At 50.2% G+C, this 23,954-nt stretch overlaps 4 protein-coding genes across 7 annotated transcripts in view; 3 read left to right on the forward strand and 1 right to left on the reverse strand.

Moving 5' to 3' along the window:
* ndrg1a (N-myc downstream regulated 1a) overlaps positions 1 to 23,954 on the forward strand; it is a 148,851-nt gene that overhangs the window by 17,924 nt on the left and 106,973 nt on the right. The window lies entirely within an intron of this gene.
* ccn4a (cellular communication network factor 4a) lies at positions 23 to 22,374 on the reverse strand. Of its 3 annotated transcripts, XM_061822048.1 has the most exons (6): positions 21,254 to 21,392; positions 8,171 to 8,485; positions 1,588 to 1,855; positions 1,052 to 1,306; positions 579 to 772; positions 23 to 495 (listed from the first exon to the last, which is right to left on the reverse strand). In XM_061822048.1, the coding sequence occupies exons 2-6, from the start codon at positions 8,252 to 8,254 to the stop codon at positions 196 to 198; spliced, it is 1,101 nt and encodes a 366-aa protein (XP_061678032.1). In that variant the 5' UTR covers positions 8,255 to 8,485; positions 21,254 to 21,392; the 3' UTR covers positions 23 to 195. The 3 variants fall into 3 exon arrangements, with proteins under 3 accessions (XP_061678032.1, XP_061678047.1, XP_061678039.1); XM_061822063.1 differs by lacking the exons at positions 8,171 to 8,485; positions 21,254 to 21,392 and adding an exon at positions 22,274 to 22,374; XM_061822055.1 differs by lacking the exons at positions 8,171 to 8,485; positions 21,254 to 21,392 and adding an exon at positions 2,837 to 3,010.
* On the forward strand, positions 10,108 to 13,651 carry sla1a (Src like adaptor 1a). Its single transcript, XM_061826093.1, has 7 exons — positions 10,108 to 10,716; positions 11,140 to 11,239; positions 11,325 to 11,411; positions 11,474 to 11,577; positions 11,865 to 11,996; positions 12,088 to 12,202; positions 12,276 to 13,651. Exons 1-7 carry the CDS (start codon positions 10,644 to 10,646, stop codon positions 12,454 to 12,456), a joined length of 792 nt encoding a protein of 263 aa, XP_061682077.1. The 5' UTR covers positions 10,108 to 10,643; the 3' UTR covers positions 12,457 to 13,651.
* On the forward strand, positions 21,788 to 22,981 carry abitram (actin binding transcription modulator). Of its 2 annotated transcripts, none has more exons than XM_061822084.1 (6): positions 21,788 to 21,928; positions 22,179 to 22,230; positions 22,304 to 22,433; positions 22,504 to 22,580; positions 22,652 to 22,721; positions 22,798 to 22,981. In XM_061822084.1, the coding sequence occupies exons 2-6, from the start codon at positions 22,181 to 22,183 to the stop codon at positions 22,945 to 22,947; spliced, it is 477 nt and encodes a 158-aa protein (XP_061678068.1). In that variant the 5' UTR covers positions 21,788 to 21,928; positions 22,179 to 22,180; the 3' UTR covers positions 22,948 to 22,981. The 2 variants fall into 2 exon arrangements, with proteins under 2 accessions (XP_061678068.1, XP_061678058.1); XM_061822074.1 differs by having other exon boundaries at positions 21,805 to 21,939.

Below are 23,954 nucleotides of genomic sequence, written 5' to 3' on the forward strand. Positions count from 1 at the left end.
AGTTTTTATTGTTTTTGTTTCCATGTCCTCTAAAGGGTAAAAAAAGAAAAAAAAAAAATTAAAATTTCTTTTCGACCGCTTCACGAATCCCTGGCGGAAATACGTCGCGTCGTTATTTACATATTTTTCCAATAGGAAAAAAGTCAAAGACTTACAAAGAGCAACCGAATTGGAAGGCCCGGTTCCGGACCGGGGTCAGTTCATGACCTCGGGGTAGCCGTAGTAATTCTCCAGCTCGGCGAAGATGTCGTTGGGGTTCTTGCAGCTGAGGTTGCAGAAGCAGGCCTGGACCCACATCATCTTCCAGGAGAAGGTGGACCCGTCGGGGCACGAGAACTCCACCGGCACCGTCTTGGACTTGTACGGGATGCAGCAGCGCTCGTCCGTGCACGCGCCGCAGAACTTGGGCCGGTACTGCCTGGTGCTGGTGCAGCCCGAGATGCTCATGTTGGACGGCTGCTCCTCGCGGTACACGTTGACGCACTTCTTGCCCGCCTGAGCGACACGAGCAAAAAGCGGATTAGACCTGCACGCACGCCGGAGTTCTGGTCCTGCGCCTCAGATGTCCGCAGTTGCACCTTGATGGTCTTGGCGATGTCCGCGTCGCACGGCCTCAGGGTGCACAGGCGCGACTCCTTGACCGGCTCGCAGCGCCGGTTGGCGTTGGAGACGCGCAGCGACAGGCCGCGACCGCACGTCTTGGAGCAGGGACTCCACGACGTGGTCTGGCTCACGCAGTTCTCGTGCCAGCCGCTCAGCTCAGCAGGGGGCGCTGACACGCGTGCACACAGGGAAGCGAGCGTTTGACTTCCACGCACGTGGCGAGACTTGCCCAAGTAAAGAGCAACGTTTAGCTTGATTATCTACAGTTACACCGCAAAGACTTGATCGGGCAGGCGCTTGCGTAGCGTGTGTGGATGGTGACCTCAAGTGGACAAATAAAATGCATGCACCTCGTCAAAGTGTCAAGTAGTAGCACATGGAAAATGTACACAACGTGAACAAAAAGGATAAGTGAGGGTTTAGTGTAGAGCGTGGCGAGTGGTCTTACCCTCCACGGCGTGTCTGGGCGCCGTCTTGCGCCCCCTCTTGGGCTCGTCACAGATCCACTCCTCGCAGCAGCGTCCTCGCACTTTGACCCGGCGCGGGTTCTGGCACCAGACGCGGGGCGGCCTGGACTCGGTGCAGAGCGGCACGCAGCCGATGGCGCCGTTGACGCACACGCACTGGTACTTGCAGCTGGGCTGGAAGCTCTGGCCGTTGCGGTAGATGACGCCGTCGTGCTCGCAGCCCGTGCCGACCATGTCTGGCGGGGGTACGGCGGACGCGGGTGAGGCGACGTGACTTCTCGCACCTTCTCAGTCTTGCGGGTCACGGATCTCGGCAAAAGTTAAGGGGAGGCTCTCCGCGGTTGCTTAAGCGCCGGCGTAAAGGTCCCGCCCCCGTTTTGCTCAAATTCTCCACCTCTGTTTTGAAAGACGCCACCGGGTCGATTTAACTTTTGCCGACTCGCGTGACCCGGACGACTGGGGGAAAAAACGACGCTTGGTTGGCGGTCCGGGACCCGCCCGTGCGAGCGACACTTACATGCACACGAGCCCTTTTCGTACCTCGGCTTGTCCGAGCTGTAGTCGCAGTACAGCCCCTTGTGGTGGTCGCAGATGTCCGCCTCGTTGCACTCCTCGCCCGCCTGCCGGGCGCACGTCTTGCAGCAGTCGCAGCCGTCCGTCAGGAGGCTCACGCCCGGCGGGCAGGCGGGGGGCTCGGCGGGACACTCGCAAGGCCACCGGCAGTATTGCGTGCGGTCGTAGGCCTCGCCGGTCGGCGGCGCGGCGGTGGAATTCCGGGAGGAGCCCTGCCGGACGGGAAGTCGGGAAAAACGTCAGACTCGGGACCGACCGGTTGATCCGTCGCGGCGGATTCGAGCAATCCGCCGTCGCAGTGAGCGTTTCCCCTCGGAAGTCCGTCCTGGCCGCCCGTGCCGTAGAATTTATTTACGTCTCGTCAGCGCCGCTCAGAAATCCTCGTCTCTCCGAATATGTTCAATTGAATTTGCCATTAACGCTCTGCGCGAGAAGTACGGTACCGGTCAGCCGCGGGAGCCGTGTGGCAAAATGTCGCCTCAAGATTCAAAGTCGCAAATATGAATCAAACAAATAGAAAGTAAATATTGTCGAAATTGAAGAAGTTTGTTTTGTTACAAATGGATCACCGGAGGAAGGGATCGATCTTGGAAAAAACTGTGACTGGAGTTCTCGACGGGATTGCGGGTTCACCTTCCATTTCCGCAGTTCAGGATTTGTTTCTCGAGGTAATTGAGCAAAAAAATTGAAGGGGGATAACGACAATTTGCTAAATTTTGCATTTCGTCCTGGGTCTTGGTCCCAAACCTTAGAAACAAGACTTTAGTGCATGTTCTTCGGTGACGAGCCCAACCAAGTTTTATTTTGTTCATTCCCCCCCCCCCCCCCCCCCAGTAAGCGGGACCCCCAATTAAAAAAAAACCCCAAAAGCGACGGGGCTCGCCCTCCCCCCGGCACCTTTGATCTCCGCTTCCCGTCGCCTCGGGGTGACAAAAACTCTCTGAACGAGCAAGACAACGTGGCGCTCAAAAGCTTTGTCGGAACGGTCTTGGAACGTTTCCTCATTCCGGAATGGAAAAGCGCGGAGAGAAAGAGGGATAGACGGATGGGTTTTGCGACCTCCGGGTCGCCGTAGCGATTTATGTATTTAGATCAGTTAAAACAATGAGCAATTATTAGCGAGGGGCCGCACGATGTCGCCAAAGAATGGCGAAGGTCTTGCGGATTATCGGCGCGAGTGTGAAGTCCGGTACCTGCTGAATCCCGACCGCGCTGAGAGTCCACAAGAGGAGCCAAATCATCCCTGGCGAGGGGCCCGAGGGGGCCCGAGGCGCATCCGGCGCCCGAGTCCCGCTCGAGCGCTGCTCACGCGAGCCCGGCCGGCCGCACGCTCGCTTGCCGCATCCCGCCGGCGTTCGAAGCTCTCCGGGGACCGTCGGGCGGCTTTTCACCTGCCGATTTTCTGCCGCTGCCGGGGTCCTCCTCGTCCTTCTCTACCTGCTCCGAGCGAGCGCCGCCGACATCCCCAAATTCTCCTCCTCCTCCTCCTCCTCCTCCTCCCGTGGTCTTTGCTCCCCTCTTCCCCAAACTCAGACGGCGCTGCCTTTTTCTCTTCTCCTTCCTCGGACGCTCCTCCTCTCTTCCACCCTCCCCCTTCTGCCGCCCTCGTCCACACACTCCGCCGCTCTTCTCTCATCTCTTTTTCTTCACCTCCTTCTCCTCTCAGCCCCGACCCTCCTCCCATCTTCTCCTCGATCTGGTTCGACTTCTCCTCCTCCTCCTCCTCCTCATCTGGGCTTCCCCTCTCCTCCCCTCAATCCCGGGTCTCCTCCTTCTGGTCTTGGCCCTGGTTCACGATTTTCGTAGCTTTTCTACCTCCTCGTTCTAGTGCACCTCCTTCCCTTCCCTTAACTTAACCGCATCTCCTCCTCGATCTGGTTCACCGCCATCTCCTTCATTTAGCGTTCACCTCCTCATCTTCCTCCCCTCTTCTCCGGTTCTGCTTGTCTTCCACCTTAATCTGGTCTCTCCTTTTAGCGGTCAGATGCACCTCCTTCTGGTCTTTGGTACTCTCCCCAACTCCGGATCTCCTCTCGCTCCTATCCCTTAACCCGGATCAGTTTCTCCTCGTTCTTAGCTTTAATTTGTTGCTCATCTCCCTTTTCCTTCTCCTCGATCTGGTTCGACTTCTCATCCTCCTCCTCATCTGGGGTTCCCCTTTCCTCCCCTTAATCCCGGGTCTCCTCCTTCTGGTCTTGGCCTTGGTTTACAACCTTCGTAGCTATTCCACCTCCCCATTCTGGTCGACCAAGGTCCTTCCCTTCCATCCCCTCCTCCTCAGGCCAGGTCCGGGCCTCTCCTCTCCCCAACTCTGGATCTCCTCCTCGATCTGGTTCACCGCCATCTCCTTCATTTAGCGTTTTCACCTCCTCATTTTCCTCCCCTCTTCTCCGGTTCTGCTCGTCTTCCACCTTAATCTGGTCTCTTCTTGTAGCGGTCAACTGCACCTCCTTCTGGTCTCTGGTGCTCTTCCCAACTCCAGTTCTCCTCTTGCTCCTTTCCCTGAACCCGGATCAGTTTCTCCTCTTTCCTTCTCCCCTTGCTGAGCTGATCCTTTCACCGGATCTTCTTCAAGATTCATCATCAACTGTAGTCCTCCTCCTACCGAACTCCTCAATCTGGTGGACTTCCGGGTTCTCCTGACCACCTTTTCATCACATCTGGTCCCGTTTTCCTTTCCATCTGGCCTCCTCTTCCCCTTGAAGGTCCATTGGTCAGGGTTCCGGGGTAGACCTCAAGAACCTCACCAGGACCACATGTTCTCCTCTTTGATTTCTGCCACAGAGATGAGGCGGTTGACCCAACACGCTCGACTTTATTTGAACATCTTCCCCAAAATAACGCACGTTTCATCCTCTACAATTACGCGAGCGTAAAATTGCGCTCGCGGCTTCTTTTGGCTTGTCAGAATATGAGCGTCCAACTCTCAGGTGGTCGCCATCCTAGTCCATCGGAGCAACTCCGTATCATTTAGTTCATCATCTCTGCAGCATAAAACTGTGTGATTAATAACAAGACCCGAACAAAGAAACGCTGGCTCACAGCTGCCGGCCGCACACATGCGCAACATGAATCGGTGATGTCATCAAGATCCAGGGCGAAAAAACTGTTCCCGCCCGTCTCGTTTTAGTTTTGCTTGGACTGATGTCGCGTCCAGCGCCGTCTGGAGGGCATTAGCGCCCAAAAGGAGCGAGGAGGAGCATTAGCGTCGGACTCCGCGCCGCCTCGGGTCTCGCGTCCGACGCTAATCGTCGGCGCTAGCCTCGGCAGTCCGCTGGGTTGCCACTACAAAAACACGTTGGCAAGGCTCGCAAGTGCTAACCGCAATCAGGTCGGGACAGACGGCCACGGTCTTAGAGTAGAAAGTGAAAAACCCACAGTTTACGCCCCCCCCCGCCCCCGAACTCAAAGAGACGCCCTCCAGCGAAGTGCGCATCGGGACAATTAGCGCTCCGAAGTCAACTGGCGTCGGGGGAAAGCTGCGCAAAAGCATGCCTCGAGGTTACGTGTGAAAAGGGCAGACGTTCGAGGGTGCCGAGTGACCGGAAATAAATATTAAACAGTTTTTTCGTTCCAAGTCTGCCTAGCAACAAAGCGCTTGCGCAAAATCCAAAACATTCGCTGCAATTATCTAGATTTATCTAGCTCTAAATCTCGATTACGACCGACTATTGATTTAAGTCGTTGCATTTTGTAGCGCAAGTGCACCTAAAAGAGGGACTGCATCTTTTTCATCGTTTGTTCCTTACGCGAGATTGGAAGCTGGATTAAAGGCTCACGCGAGGGGGCCTCTGGGCCTCGGCGGTCTTGTTTATTTGAACGTATGTACAGACCGGTCGGGTAATTATAGCCGCTTTATATAGCTGCGGGCGACATCTAGCTCACGGATGGACAAAAAAAAAAAAGAGGAGAAGGAAAAAAAAAAAAAAAACATCTGTAACTCTCTGGCAAGAATGCGGCAGCCCGGCGTGAACTCGTAGGCGGCGGGTCAAAGTGTCGGGCTACGATGATTTTCCCTGTTTGACGACAAAAACGTTAGCGTCATAGCAAAGCTGCAATTGACAAAGTCATTTTTAACTTATTGCTGCTTATCGAGAAACAGTCTATTCTTGTTTTTCACCCATCCATCCATTGTCTACCGCTTTTCCGGCAGGGATGGCTAGACTTCCCTTTCCCCAGCCACTTCTTCCAGCTCTTCCGGAGGGATCCCGAGGCCGCCCCGAGCCAGCCGAGAAGACGTAGTCTCTCCGGCGTGTCCTGGGTCGTCCCCGGGGTCTCTTTCCGGTGGGAGGCCCCAGGAACACCTCACCATGGAGGCGGCCTGGAGGCATCCAAATCAGATGCCCCAGCCACCTCCTCTGGCCCCTCTCAATGCGGAGGAGCGGCGGCTCTGCACCGAGCCCCTCCCGGATGACCGAGGCGTTCCCAAGCCAACCGAGAGAAGTGGTCTCTCTGGCGTGTCCTGGGTTGTCCCGGGGGTCTCTTTCCGGTGGGGCGCGCCAGGAACACCTCACCATGGAGGCGGCCTGGAGGCATCCAAATCAGATGCCCCAGCCACCTCCTCTGGCCCCTCTCAATGCAGAGGAGCGGCGGCTCTGCACCGAGCCCCTCCCGGATGACCGAGGCGTTCCCAAGCCAACCGAGAGAAGTGGTCTCTCTGGCGTGTCCTGGGTTGTCCCGGGGGTCTCTTTCCGGTGGGGCGCGCCAGGAACACCTCACCATGGAGGCGGCCTGGAGGCATCCAAATCAGATGCCCCGGCCACCTCCTCTGGCCCCTCTCAATGCGGAGGAGCGGCGGCTCTGCACCGAGCCCCTCCCGGATGACCGAGCTGCACACCCGTTCTCTAAGGGAGAGCCTGGACACCTTGCGGAGGAAACTCATTTCGGCTCGTTTTTAAAAAATGTTCAAATATGACATAAGCAGCTACGCTATTAAGCTAACGAAAGGAAAAAGCCCGAGACTGAGACCGACTAAATCTGGGCGGGGCATCACCAAAGCAGACGAAGATCTATTGGAAGAAACCGACAAGCAGGTTCTGAAAATGTTCCTTAAAACAACGATTCACGCAGAGGTCGTCGGTATCCAAACAGGTTGAAATCCGGAGAGTCACGTCACGGCGAAAGAATGCGGCGACAAGATGATGCGTGAAGACCGGGGCAAAACAAAAAAAAAAAAAAAAAAAAAAAGAAAAAATATATGAGTGCAACGTTTTGTTTTTGAGGAACGTCGACAATGCGAAAAAGGGATTCGGACTTGGCACCAGTTCCTCTTCGGTTCACGCTCCGCCGAAAACAAACAAAATTCTTTCTGTCGCTCCGTCTGGGTTCTAAATGGCCGTCAAGCCTTTCTTGATAGCGGGCGCTCCGCCCACTGCAGGAATGTTTTGACTTGGGAGCGTTCGCGCTCGGCTGCCGGGCTCTCCGGCACGTCGGTGGGGACAAAAGCCTTGCTCATAGTCAACTGGAGGACTGGAGGACTGGAGGAGGACCAGGTCAGCGTTTCGCAGGGCATTCGTGAGAGCGACACGTGGCCGACATCCCGGCAGGCCTTCGCATGCTGGAGCGCTCGACACGGTTCTGCTGATACCCCCAAAATAAAATCTCATTGTTTGGCCTGAGAAAATTAACTGCACGCACATCTTGGAGGGGGAAAAAAAAATGATCATAAAAAACACAACATTTGTTCTGGATTGAGTTGTCACGCAGCGGGAATGACGCAGCATAAAATTGAGCGTCGGGTAGAAGAAGTAAAAAGTCCAACGTGAGTTTGATGATAAACGAGGCCCAATAGCAGCTCGAGGTCGTCGATGGAAAATACATTTTTTTTGGACCCGCACTAACATACGAAGCTCTCGACATTTCCAAACGGGTTTATGATCCGCGTCAGTGTTATGATCCACGCGGAGGTCCCGCCGGCTTGACGTCCTCCATCTGCTGCAAAATTCCAAAAGTTCGAGGGAATGCGGAGCCACTGCAGGTCGTAAACCGGATTTAGAGCAGAACACATCCGCGCAAGGGCTAAAAACGACGCACTTTACGACATCGTCGCGGTTTTTTTTCCCGCAACGACAACCGACGGGAACGCGAGGCGAGCGCCGTCGGAGGTGCCGGCAAAACCGGTTTGACGTTTTCCGGATCTGTCGCTTCAAAATTCACCGGGAGGACGAACGCAGAACAGGAGACGCCGGAACAGTAGCTAACGCTGAGCCGCTAGCGCCGGGTCATCCTTCCGACAAGCGAAGACATTTTTGCGTGAAATTTGTTTCAAAGCACACAAAAACAGACAAAAATATCAAGAACTGATGGTCATAACTTTGTGTTAATAGCGCAACTATTTGAACATCGACTCTTAAAAACACATTCGCTGCCATTGACGGCTTTACAAGTCAAACATCGGCAGTTCTGGTCCAGTCTCGGACTCTCCGCTCCCAAATCACACTCCAAGCCCCCTTTTTTGTTTTTTTTTGCGATCTTGCATAGATGAGAAGTTTTCGCCCCAAAAAACTCGATCGCACAGTTGCGCTTACACAAAAGGATCGCGTTTTGCCTGGCTTGGCCGCGCCGACTCTGAAATGATGACAGAGTCGAGAAATCCTGGCGATCGCTGTCATGCTTTGGAATGCTTCTCTGAGTAAAAGGGGAGGGGAGGGGGGGGGGGGGGAGTCAAAGATCCTTCTGGAAGTGCCAGCGGGGGAGAGAGCAGAAAATTGACGAGCAGCCGTTGGAAAAGAAGGCCCTGGAGCGCTGCCGTTATTACGCAACGGCCGCTCGGCTTCACGTCGTCTCCAAATAGGTGTGTCTTCGGGGTCCAGAAAACAGCATGTCCCCTTTAGGGAACCTCACTGCAAAAAAAAAAAAAAATCACCTTTCACGCTTCGAAATGATTTTGACTCTGGCTTACAAACCACTCGCGATTTCTTTCCCCCAGCGGGAAAATAAACGCTCGAATATTCGCGATCGGATGCGACTCGGAGTCGGGCCGGCGGGGTTTGCGCAGGTGCGCAGCAAACGCCGGCACGGCGTGGAACTCGCTCCCTGCCGCGTAATGACCGAGTAATAGGCGATGGTGACGCGGCGATAAATGCTCGACTCCCGCGTGGACGGCCGAAGGGGGGCGCGGACTCTCATTATGGGCTTGGCGGGGACGGCTGGCAAGGGAACCCGTAGTTACCCCGCCCGGCACGTGAAGGCTGGCATTATCCCTTCGTTGCGAGCTGATACAGCGCACAGGTGGTCCCTCGCAAAAAAAAAAAAAACAAACAAACTCTCGCTCATTGTACACAAAACACCTGAGGGGATTCTGGAAGGACGGCACCGACCGACCGTGTCTCTTGTGTCCTGGAACAGTTCCAAAGTGAGCTAAAGAGCTGACGTAGCGGCCAACGCGTCGCCTTGCGCCGGATGACGCCGGCCGCGTTCCGGAGCCCTCTCGAGGTCGTGAGAAGCGATTTCCGGATGAAAGCCGACAAAAACGCACACCCGAGACGGTTTTGTGGGTTCCTTTACGGACAGGACCGAACGCTTCAGATCAAATCCAAGAGAAATCCAGATCATTTTTTGGGACATTTTATTGTTTCTTCACCGAACACCAAGTTGACCACTGTTAATGGTAAAAAACTTAAAAATAAAGTTGATCTCGAAATCCTTATCTGAACACGAGTCAGTTTGTACGTGCATGTTTACTCTTTTGGATTACGCGTCGCAAAGAAAAAAGCCGACAAAAAAAGCAGAAGACAGCTTCTACCGTTCTTGGTAATCTGGGAATCGCTGAGGTCTTTTTTTTGTTTTTTGGGTCAGATTCCAAATATTCGACTTGAGCGGTTCCTCTTTGGCGCGGCCGAAACAGCGACGAGGTTAACAAGTACAGTGACAACCAAACACTTCGACGGACACCTCGTCTGCGTCCAAGGAGAGGCGCGTTCAGTCTTGCGGTTTTCCCCGAAGCAGTGAAGTCAGACCCGTTGCTGCTTTTAGACGCTATTCGCAGCCGCGGAAGGCGCTAACTACCGGTGTCGCGGCATGTGGAATGTCTATCATTTGGGGTGAAACAAACCCTGGAAAAAAAAACCCAAAAACAAAACAAATGAACCCTGACGAGCGTATGGGACTTTGGCTTGTACGGAAAAAAAAAAAAAAAAAAATGTTGGCGAATCCTTCCAGCGGGTCATTTTGTCATTTCAGACGGAGGGCGCGGAAACGTCCTTTGCAGCAGTCAAACGCGGCCAGACATCAAAATGCGGCCGACGTCAGCCACAGACGGAAAGCAGCTGGCTTTACCGAGCCCTTGCCCAGAAAACCGTTTGCAAAAACCAATTGAGCGACTTGAACAAATTGCAGCACGTGTAAGAGGCCGGTTCGAGGAAAGTCCTGGACTTTCATTATTGGTTTCGCAGGGAGCCATAACACCAGTTGTTGGGATCACTGAGAATCTAACCCTCCATATGTTCAGGGATCTTAATAGGTGGACTCCGTTGCTCAAAATTTAGTACCAAAGAAGCTTGTAGGATTAAAGTCGATTCAAACCAGGAAAAGTCCCCTCGGCTGCATTTGCACCTCGATCTGATCTGTACGGCTGAGACTGGACACCGACGGCGAGACTCAAAAGAGAAATCATCACAAGTGAGTGATTGAACCACCAAAGGCAGGTCCTCTTCCTCATCTGGCGGCAGGAAGTGGGCTGTCGAGCCGTCAGTCGCAGTCGCAGTCAAAGTCAAGTCATTGCGCTCCTCGACTCAGCGACGCTGCCCCGAAATGATCCGTCGCGTCTCTCGCAACGCGTCACGTCATCACGGTTACTTTTTGTGGGTTTTTTTCCCCACCCTCCTTGTCGAGGCGCTTGGTTCAAAATGATCAAGGTTGCGCAATTGTTTAATTTTTTTGGGGTCACAAGCGGAACTTTATAGATTCGGAGGACGGGGCTGTCCGACAATCAGACGCTACTATGTCACTCTGTTAAGACTGTGACCAGCGTGAAGGGTGACGCAGTTCTCCGACTTCAGGATGGGTAACGTGATGCGAGGCGTGCGCACCTGTAACAACCTGAGCACCGGCGACTGTGGCGCTCCTTCGGAAGGTAAGAAGTCAAGACTTTCAAAATAAGCGCTAGTAACTGCAGTGGAATGTGTGGCATTGTTGGAACGAGCCCCTTTCACACTAATAGTCAAAGACGGTTTATCTCTGGGTTTTCTCTCCATGCCAGTATCTCGAGAGACAAAGGGGTTTTAAGTTGATCCGGAAATTTCCCAGCTTCTAAGCTAGCATCGGAGGCTTAACAAAGGGCGGCTAGGGACTGTGTTAAAGGGAAAACCTGATTGTCAGAAAGAGGGGGTGAGAAGACCAAGAGGCAAAGACAGAGGCGAAGAACGCCAGATCTTCTGTTACGTCTGCAATCCGGCAATTCCGCAGAAACGCCGTGTGAAAGGGGCTAAAGAGAGACGACCCAAAAGAAGGTGGAGTGGCCGTTTGGGGTTATTTTTTATAACGGTCTGATCTCCAGGCTCGGAGGAAGATGTGGCAGTTGTCCTTGCAGACTACCCACCGCCTACCGTCAGTGAAGCCATCTTCCGGATGGGGGAGAAGCTCAGCGTGTCGGCGGAGTACGCACATACGTTTGCATTTTTAACCGACAAAACCCGAGGGCAGTTCCGACTCTCGTCTGGCTTTTCTTTCTCGGGTGCGCAGGGAGGGGTTCTGGAGGAAGGTCCGTTCGCTCCGGACGGGAAAAGAGAACTTCATACCCGGGAATCACGTGGCCAAAGTGTATCACGGGTAAGTGCAGCTGAAAAACCGCAAAGAAGGCTGATGGAGCAGGGTCCTCCTTCTTCTTTCAGGTGGCTTTTTGAGGGGGTGACGAGGCAGAAGGCTGAGGAACTCCTCCTTCTCCCTGGAAACAGGGTGGGCTCCTTCCTGGTACGGGAAAGCTCCACAGAGCGAGGTGAGGACGCTAGCTCAGGAAAAGAGCTGACAATATTTTTTGGACTAAGCGTTACAACGTCCAAAGGTTTTGCCCAAGAATCCGAGCTTTTTTTTTTTTTGGTCTGCAGCCCTTCGTGACTCATGCAAATGTCCACAGTGACTAAGCATGCGAGATAAATTCACCGCGTTAGCGCGCAGGACCGTCAACTTCTGCTTTTCTGACAGCGCTGCAACTTCCTGGCAACGACCGGACTCTGCGCTTACGAGCACAAAGTAAAACTCTTGACATGCTGCGTCCGCTTTTAGGCATGTACGTGCTGTCGGTCAAGCACCGCATCATACGGCACTACCGCATCTGCCGACTGGACAACGGTTGGTACTACATCTCCGCTAGACTCACATTCCAGTGCCTGGAAAACTTGGTCAACTACTACTCGGGTGAGCGTGTGTACCCCCCCAAAAAAAACAAGATGCAGCCACCAAGCACGTGTTCATGACATTGGACGGTGGTTTGTTCTTCGTCTAAAAGACTTTGCGGACGGCTTGTGCTGTGCGCTGACGTCGCCGTGCCAGTCCAGCCCGACCGCGCCGCCGACAGAAGATCCGGCAGTTGTCATGAGACGCCACGTCGACAGGAAGTTGAGGTAAAGCCGAACGCAGCTTGCCCCTGCGGGGGGACCCTTCTTGACCGCGTGGTCTGAATATCTCGCCAACCAGGACGCAGCCGAACGGCAACGCGCTCAGCTACGGCGTCAGGAACAGCATGGCCGCGTACCTGTCCTTCTCCGAGTGCGAAGAAGCCCAAAGGGCCAGGGCGCAAAGCAGACGCAAGAAGGGCAAATCCCTTTACGTGCTCCCTGAAAACAGCTTGGCGAACGTCGACTACGGCGCCCCTTAAGCTTCGCTGCTAGCCAAAAAAGACTGTCTTGCCAAGGTGCCGCGTCGCCTTGCGGCCAAATCCGAAGAACTGTTGGACTTGACTGGAGACCTTCCTGCTGGGTTCCGCGATCAAGTTTATTTGCCGTCTTCTTCTGCGATGACTAAGACGTCCCGAGAGATTCTCCAGTCAGATTTCCTCACAAACATCCAGAAGAGCTTTTGATTATTTTCTGACACCCCCCCCCCCCCCAGCCGTTCCCCCCGGTCATTGCACCATGCACACCAACCATCAATATCAGCCCCCCATTAGATCATTTTCTCTGCAGAATGTAAATATTTATCAGTAGCAACGATAGCAAACATAACTTTGCACTTATATAAATAAAAACGGCGGCTCGGGGCTGCCGGAGAATGATGAGTAAAGCCGAGAACGTAAACACCGGCGTGGGCGAACCGCTCGGCCGTCGGCGGGAGAAAGTTGAGCTGTTCGAAACAGGAGACGCCTCTTCTTCGCAGCTCAAAAAAAAAAAACAAAAAAACAAAAAATACATTTTCAGTTTCGCTTGAGGATGTGAAACTCCCGCGGTGAAAAATTTCACTTCCAAGCGGAACAAACGTGCAACTGAATACTTTACAACCATAAACGCCTCCACCAGGCAGGAGCGAGCCAAAACCAGATCAAATTGCTCATCTTCAAAAGACAGAAAGTACGCCGCTCGCCTCCTTCTGAATTTCTCTCTCCCGAGGGTCCCTTTTAAACGCCGAGGAATTCAGAACCGGTTTCGAGCCGGGTTTTGAACACGGACACCCGGAGGGGCTGGACGTGTTCCAGCTAAGAGGCCGTCGGCAGCGTTTTGGACCAACTGGAGACCTTTCAGGGAGTGCTGGCTGACTCCAAAGTGCACCGAACCCAGCAGAGATGTCATGTCAAGCGTCCTCCCAGGTTTTGTGCGAGGGTACAAACGCTGATAAAACTCTCGCCGCTAGCTCAGTCTTTCAGAGCCAGTTAGTCCCAGTTCCGTGAGAAATGTACCGGCACAAGAACGCGGCGAACAATCATATTTCGCTGCTTCCGACGGCAGGTGCGGAAAAGCGGCTTCACGTTCCCGCATGATCCCGTACTGTAGAACGCGCTGAGAGGAAATCCTGCATCTGCGTCTTTAACCCGGATCGTCAAAAACTTTAACGGCTTGTTCCTTGCGGCCTTTACATTTTTTTTTTTTTTTTACAAGCGTGCGTGTTCATTAACGAGCGAGGGCAAGACGACTCAGCGTTTTGTTGACTCAAAAAGACGCTCGTAAAAAAAAAAAAATAAATAATAAAGATTGTTTTTAATGTGTGTTCGTCAGCGCAAAGCCTGTTGGAACCCCAGATGGCGGATTTGCAGCCCCGGGGCCCATTTCAGGGTGGAATCTTCTGAAGGGTTCCGCTCTCTGGTAGCCCGAAGATCAGACAGCCAGATCCGTCCTGAAACCACAGACCGGTTCTTCGATGAAGCCATTGTGACCACCCCCTACGCTGTATTCAATACTTTTAGCAGCACTTATCGGATCTGGAGAAGACGGCTTGACGGCTTGGGAGTCCACAGCGCAACGACTTTAAAGGGCGGCAGAGGCAAACTCATCAAAAACCGAACTCGCCGACACGCGCTCGAGCGTGGCTTGGATGAGCAAGAACACATTTTTCAGACAGTCGTTTGATACGAACATTAGCGAATAATCTCGTGAAATAATTGGTCGATTGGTTCCGAAGTGAACCGGAGCAAAAGTTGGCCCAGCTCTGCGTCCTTTAACATCGCGAGCGGTGAGCTTCGGCCTCTCTCGATCGGGAAAAAGGAGGGATGAGAGGAGGAAATGAAGAACGCGAGCGATTGTGTCGCGGCCCTGGCGCGCTAATCCCCACATCCTCCCGAGCAGCTGTCCAAACGTCGGATTTCACCTCCAGGATGGACGGAAGCAACGCGCCCAATCAATGTTTGCTTACTCCGGCGTGCACTTTGTACTTTCTCGCCGGCTGAGCCGGGAGTTGAACTTTCGGCCGACATCTGTTTTTCGGGTTCTCCCGGGGGAGCGACCAAGCGGCGCGTACGCGAAACCGAGTTCCATTTGGGCCTTAATTGAGGTCGTTTTACGAGCACGGGCGGGTGCTCACGCGGGCTAATTAGAACCAGATTTACATAACGTTGGTACATAATTAGTCACTCGAGAAATCTTTGGAAATGGATCAATAAGAATACCGGAAAAATGACACGTCTTGTTCTTTGATCAAGTTGGAATCCGTTGATTCCTTACTGACAAAATGCCGAGGGCCACGCTAATGTTGCTAACAGGGGAACACGTTAGCGTTCAAAGGTAGCGTTCGAAAGGAGACATTCGGAGATCGGTGGCAGCTCGCAGGGAAAACTGAGTCCGAGTTTAGGGTCAGCTGTCGGGGATTTTGCGTTACTTTCTTGTATTTCTTTACGCCAAAAGATCGCACCGGATTAGAGGAGCCGTTCAGCGGCGCGTTAGCACGTTGCTAGCGAGATGAGACTCTTTAACGTGGGTCCAGTTCCGGGGAGACTGCTGGCGGTTGAGGGGAACGAACGAAGGTCATACTTGTACGAAAACAAGACCCTTGCGACCGGAAGGTCTCGGCGCAGCCCTCGAGGAGGGACGGGAGACTGCTAGCGGTTGAGGGAAACGAACGGAGGTCATACTTGTAAGAAAACAAGACCCTTGCAACCGGAAGGTCTCGACCCAGTCCTCGAGGAGGGACGGGCAACTCGAGCCTTTCTGGGAAGACCTTCGGGAGAGCATTTGGATAGAATATAAAGATCTTTGCTGAGCGGCCAGCTGAGTTCTCGCTGGGGACGTCCGGACCGCTCGGCGCGATCACTCCGGATTGGTCTTCTGGCAAAACGCGGTCCTGCGCCGCCAAGTGTTAACGAGGCCGAGTGCTGACTTCATGTTTAACCACGTGAGGCTCGTAAAAAGACGGCCGTTAAATGTTATTACCTGCCTCGTGAGTAACGTGGCAAAGGGGAAAAACCTTTGCAGGGATGAAGGCAAAATTAAGGCCCGGGGTCTGGTTTAAACACGCCGACGGAGGCCTTTGAAATGCCTTCGGAAGAAGGGGGGGCTGCCAGACACGCTCCCTCTGCGTCCTCCCTGGCTGATCGCTCGTTCTTTCCACTGCCGGCCTGGCTGAAGCTCCTCTTGGGGGGGCGGGGGGGACGGCACAGGTCTGACGTCCCGACGGCTCGAGTTACGAGAAAGAAGAGGAACAAGTCGGGTAAAATAACGGCAGGAAGTTGTCCCGTGATTGATGGCCGCGTATCCGCTCGTGTTTGATAGATGGCAGTTTTCCGGTTTAAAAAAAAAAAACATGAACAATGTCTTCTCGTATGCTTCAAGTCCTCGCTAAGAACAGGAAAAATTGTCCCGTGTGCTGTTAAAAATATAACCAGGAGCATCTGTTAGCTGTTAGCCGCTGTCAATCGTGCAGGACTGACGCTAATAAAACGGTTCATGCCGACGCCAACGTGGAGAATCCAAAAGCAAACAATGTTTGTGCTAATAAACAACGTGTTTGCCAAGAAAAATGTCAATGCTAACCCTCTCCGGTCTCCGTTGTCTGGTTGTCTGAACTAGTCTTCAATTGCTCCTAATAATTCCAAGGATAAAAAAAAACTTCCATGTCAACCCTAGCAAGCAGCGTTCATGCTAACAAATATTTCAACGCTAACAAGCGGTATTGATGCCGAGACAATACGAATGATGATGCGTAGCACTGACGCTAACGTTGCAACAAGAAATGTCACTGCTAACCAACGGAACCCACCCTGGCTAGCAATCTCCAAGCTAACAAGAAATGTTAACTAATCAGGAAAATCATGCTAACAAGCAACGACGAGACACGATACGAATGATGATGCGTAGCACTGACGCTAACGTTGCAACAAGAAATGTCACTGCTAACCAACGGAACCCACCCTGGCTAGCAATCTCCAAGCTAACAAGAAATGTTAACTAATCAGGAAAATCATGCTAACAAGCAACGACGAGACACAATACGAATGATGATGCGTAGCACTGACGCTAACGTTGCAACAAGAAATGTCACTGCTAAACAACGGAACCCACCCTGGCTAGCAATCTCCAAGCTAACAAGAAATGTTAAGTAATCAGGAAAATCATGCTAATAAGCAACGACGATGTTAGCATCTTGTTATTGTTAGCAACAGGACACGGGCAACTAGAATGTCTTCATTTTGCAGTCTTGGCAAGTCATTAGTCATTTTTAAACGCACCTTTCCAGTACGTCTAATTGCTAAAAAAAAAAAAAAAGCGGCGCAAGATGGAAATAGTTCGAGAAGTCAAGAAAAGCGTCTCATCATAAAGACGATTTATAGCGACGTCTCGCAGGGGCGATTGACTTGAGGGAGGCCTCAAAGCGCACGTCCAGATGATTGATTAGCGGGAACGCCGCTCAAAATGCTCCGCCCGAAGCCAAAAACTCTCGTGAACTCTTGGAAAAGGTCAACAACCGACGGACGTGTTTCCCGTTGCCACGGCGGCCGAAGCTGAAAACACAGAAGCGCTTTTGTGAACTTGCAGGTGTGGCGCAAAGAAAACACTCCGTGTGGATTATTTTAGCAAAGGAACGAAGGCAACAAGCGCAAAATCAAAGCTAAACACGCCGAAAAACCTCCAAATTTTCATAACTTTGGGGGATTTTACCAGGATGCGACGACCGCGTTCCGACGCTTTAGCGCCCCAATTTTGTTGGCGTGCTCGCAATGTTTTGCAACCGTCCACTTCGTAGGCATACGGAGCACTTTCCGGAACTGAACTGTTATCTTCGCGCACAATTTCGCTATTGTTGTCATTTTCCAGGAAGGTGATGGGCCGCGGCAGCCCGACAGTTGGGACTCGAATAGTTTTTTTGACGAGCTCAGACGCATCCCGGCCTCGGCCCGTCCTCTTCGGCGTTTCCTTATCTGGCTCTCCGAGGTTGCTGGACCGGCTCCATGTGGAAGGAGGGAGGAGAGGGAGAGGGGGGGGGGGGAGGGCACGTGGGGGTGCCAAAGAAGAAGCCAAGTGTTGCGCTAGTAGCTGACGTGGACCGAAGGCGGCGGCCTGTGGCTGAACCCCCTCGCGGAGGAGAACCTCCAACAATAAGTGGTGAAATGCGGGGAATGCGCACCGACTGACAGATGCGAATAGATAGCGGAGACGGCTAAACGCTTCACAGGCAGGCCGAGGAGCCCGCCGGCGCTGCTCCAGGAACCCGCCGGACCTCTGTTGGGATCGTTAGTTCGGTCCCAAGGAAACAGCGATGAGGACCAGAGACCAATCGTTTGCCGGCCTCCAATGATTGTGCCCCACAAAGTCTGGCTCGCGACAAGTAGCGTGGGACCATGTAGGGGAAAAGTCTTTCGCTTCCTGCTCTATGGTTAAGATTTTGATTCCGGTTCTGTTTTATTATTTGGTTATTTTACTAATCAGAACGCCTCACAGATTTATTCAAGTGACATGCCACAGTCGCTAGTCTGCCTAGCTAAAAGTAGCGTGGGACCATGTGGGAAAATATCTCAATAAAGTCTTTCGGTTTCTGCTCTTTTAAGATTTTTGTTGAGATTTTATTCCAGTTGATATGTTTTATTATTTGGTTATTTTACTAATCATAACGCCTCAAAAGTAAATTCAAATACATGCCACAGTCGCTAGTCTGCCTAGCTAAAAGTAGCGTGGGACCATGTGGGAAAATATCTCAAAGTCTTTCAGTTCCTCCTCTTTTGTTAAGATATTTGTTCAGATTTTATTCCAGTTGTTATGTTTTATTATATAGTTATTTTACTAATCAGAACGCCTCAAAAGTAAATTCAAATACATGCCACAGTCGCTAGTCTGCCTAGCTAAAAGTAGCGTGGGACCATGTGGGAAAATATCTCAAAGTCTTTCAGTTCCTCCTCTTTTGTTAAGATATTTGTTCAGATTTTATTCCAGCTGATATGTTTTATTATTTAGTTATTTTACTAATCAGAACGCCTCAAAAGTAAATTCAAATACATGCCACAGTCGCTAGTCTGCCTAGCTAAAAGTAGCGTGGGACCATGTGGGAAAATATCTCAAAGTCTTTCAGTTCCTCCTCTTTTGTTAAGATATTTGTTCAGATTTTATTCCAGTTGTTATGTTTTATTATTTGGTTATTTTACTAATCTTAACGCCTCAAAAGTAAATTCAAATACATGCCACAGTCGCTAGTCTGCCTAGCTAAAAGTAGCGTGGGACCATGTGGGAAAATATCTCAAAGTCTTTCAGTTCCTCCTCTTTTGTTAAGATATTTGTTCAGATTTTATTCCAGTTGTTATGTTTTATTATTTGGTTATTTTACTAATCATAACGCCGAAAAAGTAAATTCAAATACATGCCACAGTCGCTAGTCTGCCTAGCTAAAAGTAGCGTGGGACCATTTGGGAAAATATCTCAAAGTCTTTCAGTTCCTCCTCTTTTGTTAAGATATTTGTTCAGATTTTATTCCAGTTGTTATGTTTTATTATTTGGTTATTTTACTAATCATAACGCCGCAAAGGTAAATTCAAATACATGCCACAGTCGCTAGTCTGCCTAGCTAAAAGTAGCGTGGGACCATTGGGAAAATATCTCAAAGTCTTTCAGTTCCTCCTCTTTTGTTAAGATATTTGTTCAGATTTTATTCCAGTTGTTATGTTTTATTATTTGGTTATTTTACTAATCATAACGCCGCAAAGGTAAATTCAAAAGACACGCCACAGCCTCTAGTCTGCCTAGCAACAAGTATGCGTATACAACATAAATTGTGTTGATTCTCGTACGTTCTCGCTAGCTAAAATGTAATTAAACTTGTCAACATTTATGAGTAATAATCTCGACGGAAAACATGCTTTGCTAAGCCACAGTCGTTTCGCCGGTGGCCTGACCAATTGGTCGCTGTGCCACCATTTTGCTTCCGTCTCAAAACACCCAAAATGGCACCGTGCGCTTTCCGCCTTCCAAGGCTGACGCAAGATTCTCCCTTTGGGTCGAATATTTCCAGCCAGTCGCCGAGTCTTCCGCGTCGCGTGAGAGTCACGGAGAGAAAAAAAAAAAAAAAAAAAAAAAGCAAAAAAGATGCGGCAAAACTTTCCGTCTCGGCAGCGGCTCAATGCAGACTGCGCGATTCACGGAAAACTCGTTTGGCCCTCGAATGCCTCGTGCGCGTTCTCTCGCTCTCTGTTGGCGAGCAAAGATGATGTCATCATTACTCAACGCCTGTCAGTTATGACGCCGTATGTAATTCATATTATATTCCGGTATCTGGAGTGGCTCACACACTGTACACTTTACACAGTAGAGGTACTGATTCAACTCAAGTAAAAATAAAAATGCCAATACTCAGCAAAAGACAAACTTATTATTAAAAAAAACATTTTTTTTCCCTTCCACATTTTTTTAGAATATCAGTAGCATGACACCACTGATGTTGGTTATACTAGTGGACAATAATCTATTGGACAATATGAGGAAATGTCCAAATTTTGAGAATTAGTTGTACGCGTAGTAACCCGCAAGCTAACTGACAAGGAAAAAAATGCACAAGCTATGAAAACACTAATATCATTTTAAACCCATCAAACAATATGTTTGGAAAATTGCACTCTCTCTCTGCCACCACCGGTAACAACCCAGGCTAATGTTAGCAGCTCCAAGGGAAACAAAAATGTCAGTTTCTCTTCGTGTACATGTATCACGTCCACGTACAGTAGCAGTTCTTTGACACCAATATAGTTCTTGTTAGCCAGTGCTTTGGCACCCTCTTGTGGCATCCTGAAGTTTTATACAAAGACGACCCTCCCCCCAAAAATAAACAAATACAACCGAAAATACGCAGGGGTTAGCTGTATTAATGAAAACTGTATTTGGAAAATATTTGTCTGCAAATAGCCGTACAGTATTGTTGAGTCAAGTGTGCGATTAACCTGCCAGGCAAATATTGAGCGAAACGCTTGAACCTTTTTTTTTTTTTTTTGCAAACGTGTCTGGCGGCGAGCACTAACCAAAATAATAATAATAATAAAGACTGGATAGCGCATACATATCTAGCGGTGTGTCGATTTGGTCGAACCCTTTTGGCCGCCATCTTGGTACTCCCAAAATGTGTGGACGACATGATTTACAGGTTGGATTATGGCGGGGTTTTTCCTCAAAGTTTGGCATGTAAAATTTAAAACTGGTCGTGTGATCTTGACATTTTTTTTTTCAGTTCTGGTAACGCGAAGGATTTTTAATTCGACCGAAAAAGGCTAAGTGCAAAGGAAAGACATAGAACACCGTTACCAAGGGCCGACATGCTAACTTTTTCCAAAATATATTCTGAAGCACTATCATCATAACATGGCAAAAAAAATGAGCTTTTTTTTGTCATAAAAACATTACATTTCAAGTCAAACCGCTTTGGAAATAAGGACTCGCAATGGGCAAATACATGCTAAACGCATTGTTCATTTGTTATCTCTGCGAAGTCCCATTTCAAAAGGAAAATTTCAACATTTTTCCTCACACTTAAACATCAAATTGAATTTGCAAAGTTCTGTATTATGAAATTCATCAAAAATTTCACAGAAAGTGTGTTTTCTTGCTTATCCACTAACCCTAACCTAAAATATTGACATCGCTTTTACAACAACTGTGAACAAAACTTTGTTCAAGTGAATTAAGTTAATCAGAAAATTAAATTAAGTTAATCAGAAAATTACAAAAAAAAAACTTTACAAACAGACTTTAACAGTGTAAAAGTAAATCTTTCCAACTTACCTGTGGAATGTTTTCTCACAGCCACGAAACTGGCGATGAACGTAGAGGTCGGCATGCTTGTTTTGGGAGGATCAAGATGGCGGATGGCGATTTCACTTTGGTCGCCAATGAGCCAAACATTTTTTTTTCTTTAGATCAGTGCTGGCGAGGCGTTGCGCTCTCCAAATATTTTGTGGCTTGCCGACCAAATGCGACGAAATCTTGCAATAAATGTTGGCTTCTTCTGAAACATGTCACCCACGTGATTTGTTGGTGAACTTGCTGGCAAGGCGAAGTGTTCGTTTCGCACCACAAAACTGCTTTCGTCGTCACTTTAACAACAACAACAACAACTACTGACAAACAAACGTTGACTAATTTCATGTCGTCACGTTTGACTGTCGCTATCGTCGCTTATCTGCCATTAATTTGACGTTCCGAGCATCTTCTTTGCTTTCACGCGGAACTGAAAACCCGGAAACATTGCCCGGACGTTTTTGTTTAAACAGACGGACAATCTGTGTTACACGGTTTCCTGTCCGATAAGAAACAATTTACAAAAAAAATCGCCGGCGGCGGTTTATTTTCGTTTCATTACAACAATATTTCCCCGTCAAAACATTTCATGGACGACGAGGAGCACAAAAACGATGGAGCCGCCGCGCCTTCAGTGATCGACCGTTACTACACGCGATGGTACAGAGCCGGTAAATAAAAAAAGAAACTGAGCTCGTGTTAGCAACCTGCTAGCTTAGCCGAAGCAGCTGTCGTCACTTTTTGCATTACACGAACGGTGGTCGGCTATAAAAATGTCACAATTAGCTGATTTCCATTGCATTCTAAATGTTTTTATGTGAGAGTTGAACACGCTGGTGATATTATTACGAATAACGGCGTTAACTAAGACCTGCGTATTTTGTTCATAATGGATACATGTACGTGACAGATATGAAGGGAAACCCGTGCGAGGACCATTGCATCCTTCAGCATTCCAACAGGTAGCTATCCTTCAGTAATATTCCATCAACGACGACGACATACCCCGTGGCTGTTTTTCCCCCCAATCTTCAGGATTTGCGTCATCACCTTGGCCGAGACTCACCCGCTGCTGGAGAAAGGCCGAAGCATCGCCAAGATCAACTACCAGATCAGCAACGCCTGCAGCCGCTTGAACAACAAAGTGTCCGGAAAGTCCAAGCGGGTAACCTTGGCGCAAAATGCGTATTTTCTGCTTTTCGGGGCCATCTTTTCATTGGCGCGTGCCCAACCAGGGAGGTCAATTCCTGACTGAATTTGCGCCGCTGTGTCGAATAACGTGCACGGATCAAACCCAGTTCACGGTCTACAGGTGAGTTCTTACATTTTGGATCCAAATTCTTACAGTGGCGGGGGGATTTTAATTGATCCAAATCCGTCCAGCTGCATCAGGGGACGTCTCCTCGAGGTCAACGAGAACATTCTGGAAAGGCCGGGCCTCTTACAGGAAAAGGTCAATATAAAAATGTTGTTGTTTTCATCATCATAATATCAAATACTGAAAGATTTGTGGCGCTCGCCGCGCGTAGCCGTCCACGGAGGGCTACATCGCCGTCATCCTGCCCAAGTTCGAGGAGAGCAAAAGCATCACCGAGAACCTTCTGAGCCGGGACGACTTCGACAAGCTGGTCGCCGGACGGGCCGCCGCGCAGACGACGGAGGTCACGCGGCCCTCTTGACGAAAAACCCAAATAAAATCGCGGAAGAAGAGTCGGATTAGCTTAGAGGCCGCTTCTTTGGATCCGAACAGTCCCTGAGAATATTCAGCCGGCGCGAAACGGCGTCGATTTACTAGACGTTAGCATTGTATAGCCCGAGCTCACTTTTGGCGGGGCTGACTGCAAATTGACCCAAAACGACAGATTTCCTGTGTCTGTTCTGGAGCATTTTATTTTATTAGCATTTTTTTTTTTTTAAATGGGTCTGATTTAAGTTATCACTTGCGATGGATCAAACCCAGCCGCCGTGCACATGGTCAAAATCAAAAATGCTCAAAAGACAAAAACCGTAGACTTTCTGGGCTCCTTTTTTACTTTAGTTCTTGACAGACACGTCGCTGAGTGACAATGAACGAGTTTCATAACCGCAGTTATGAAACCTTCTCGTTTTATGCCGAGTCACCAAATCGTCGCCAGGCTACGCATACCGAAAAAAATGTCAAGAAAATGTCTTGCACTTTATTAACAGCCGTCTGTTTGGTTCTGGTGGGCCCAATTGGGACCAGTTGCGGCGGGGGGGGGGGTTCTAGAAACAGTGGTTTCAAACTGGTGGCCCGCGGGCCATTTGCGCCCCGCGAGGCGATGTTTTGTGGCCCCCGCCTCAATGCGAAAGTATAACGGCAGCGCGGCCCTCGGGTTTTATCTGGATGGCACTTTTGCAGCGTTGTGCGTAGAGTCGACGAGCCGACCGATCACGTTGGGTAGATGGCTAAAGGGGGCGTGGCATCGACCGTGCTTGATTCAAGCAGAGAAACGATTTTGAGTTACGGCAGCGTTGCCATGGAGTTTTGTTTTGTTTTAGTAGTTTGTAAGCGTCCTCCTTCATCTTATTTTGTTTAAAAATAATGTTTGAGAAGATAGGATTGTTTTTAATTTCTAATTGAAATTAGAGACTCCGCCTCCAGCGGCCCTAAAGTAAACGGAGTTTGAAACCCCTGTTCTAGTCGATCTGGAAACTGTAGCGTCTT

Source organism: Syngnathoides biaculeatus, chromosome 1, assembly GCF_019802595.1.
Source record: "Syngnathoides biaculeatus isolate LvHL_M chromosome 1, ASM1980259v1, whole genome shotgun sequence".
Lineage (NCBI taxonomy): Eukaryota > Metazoa > Chordata > Actinopteri > Syngnathiformes > Syngnathidae > Syngnathoides > Syngnathoides biaculeatus.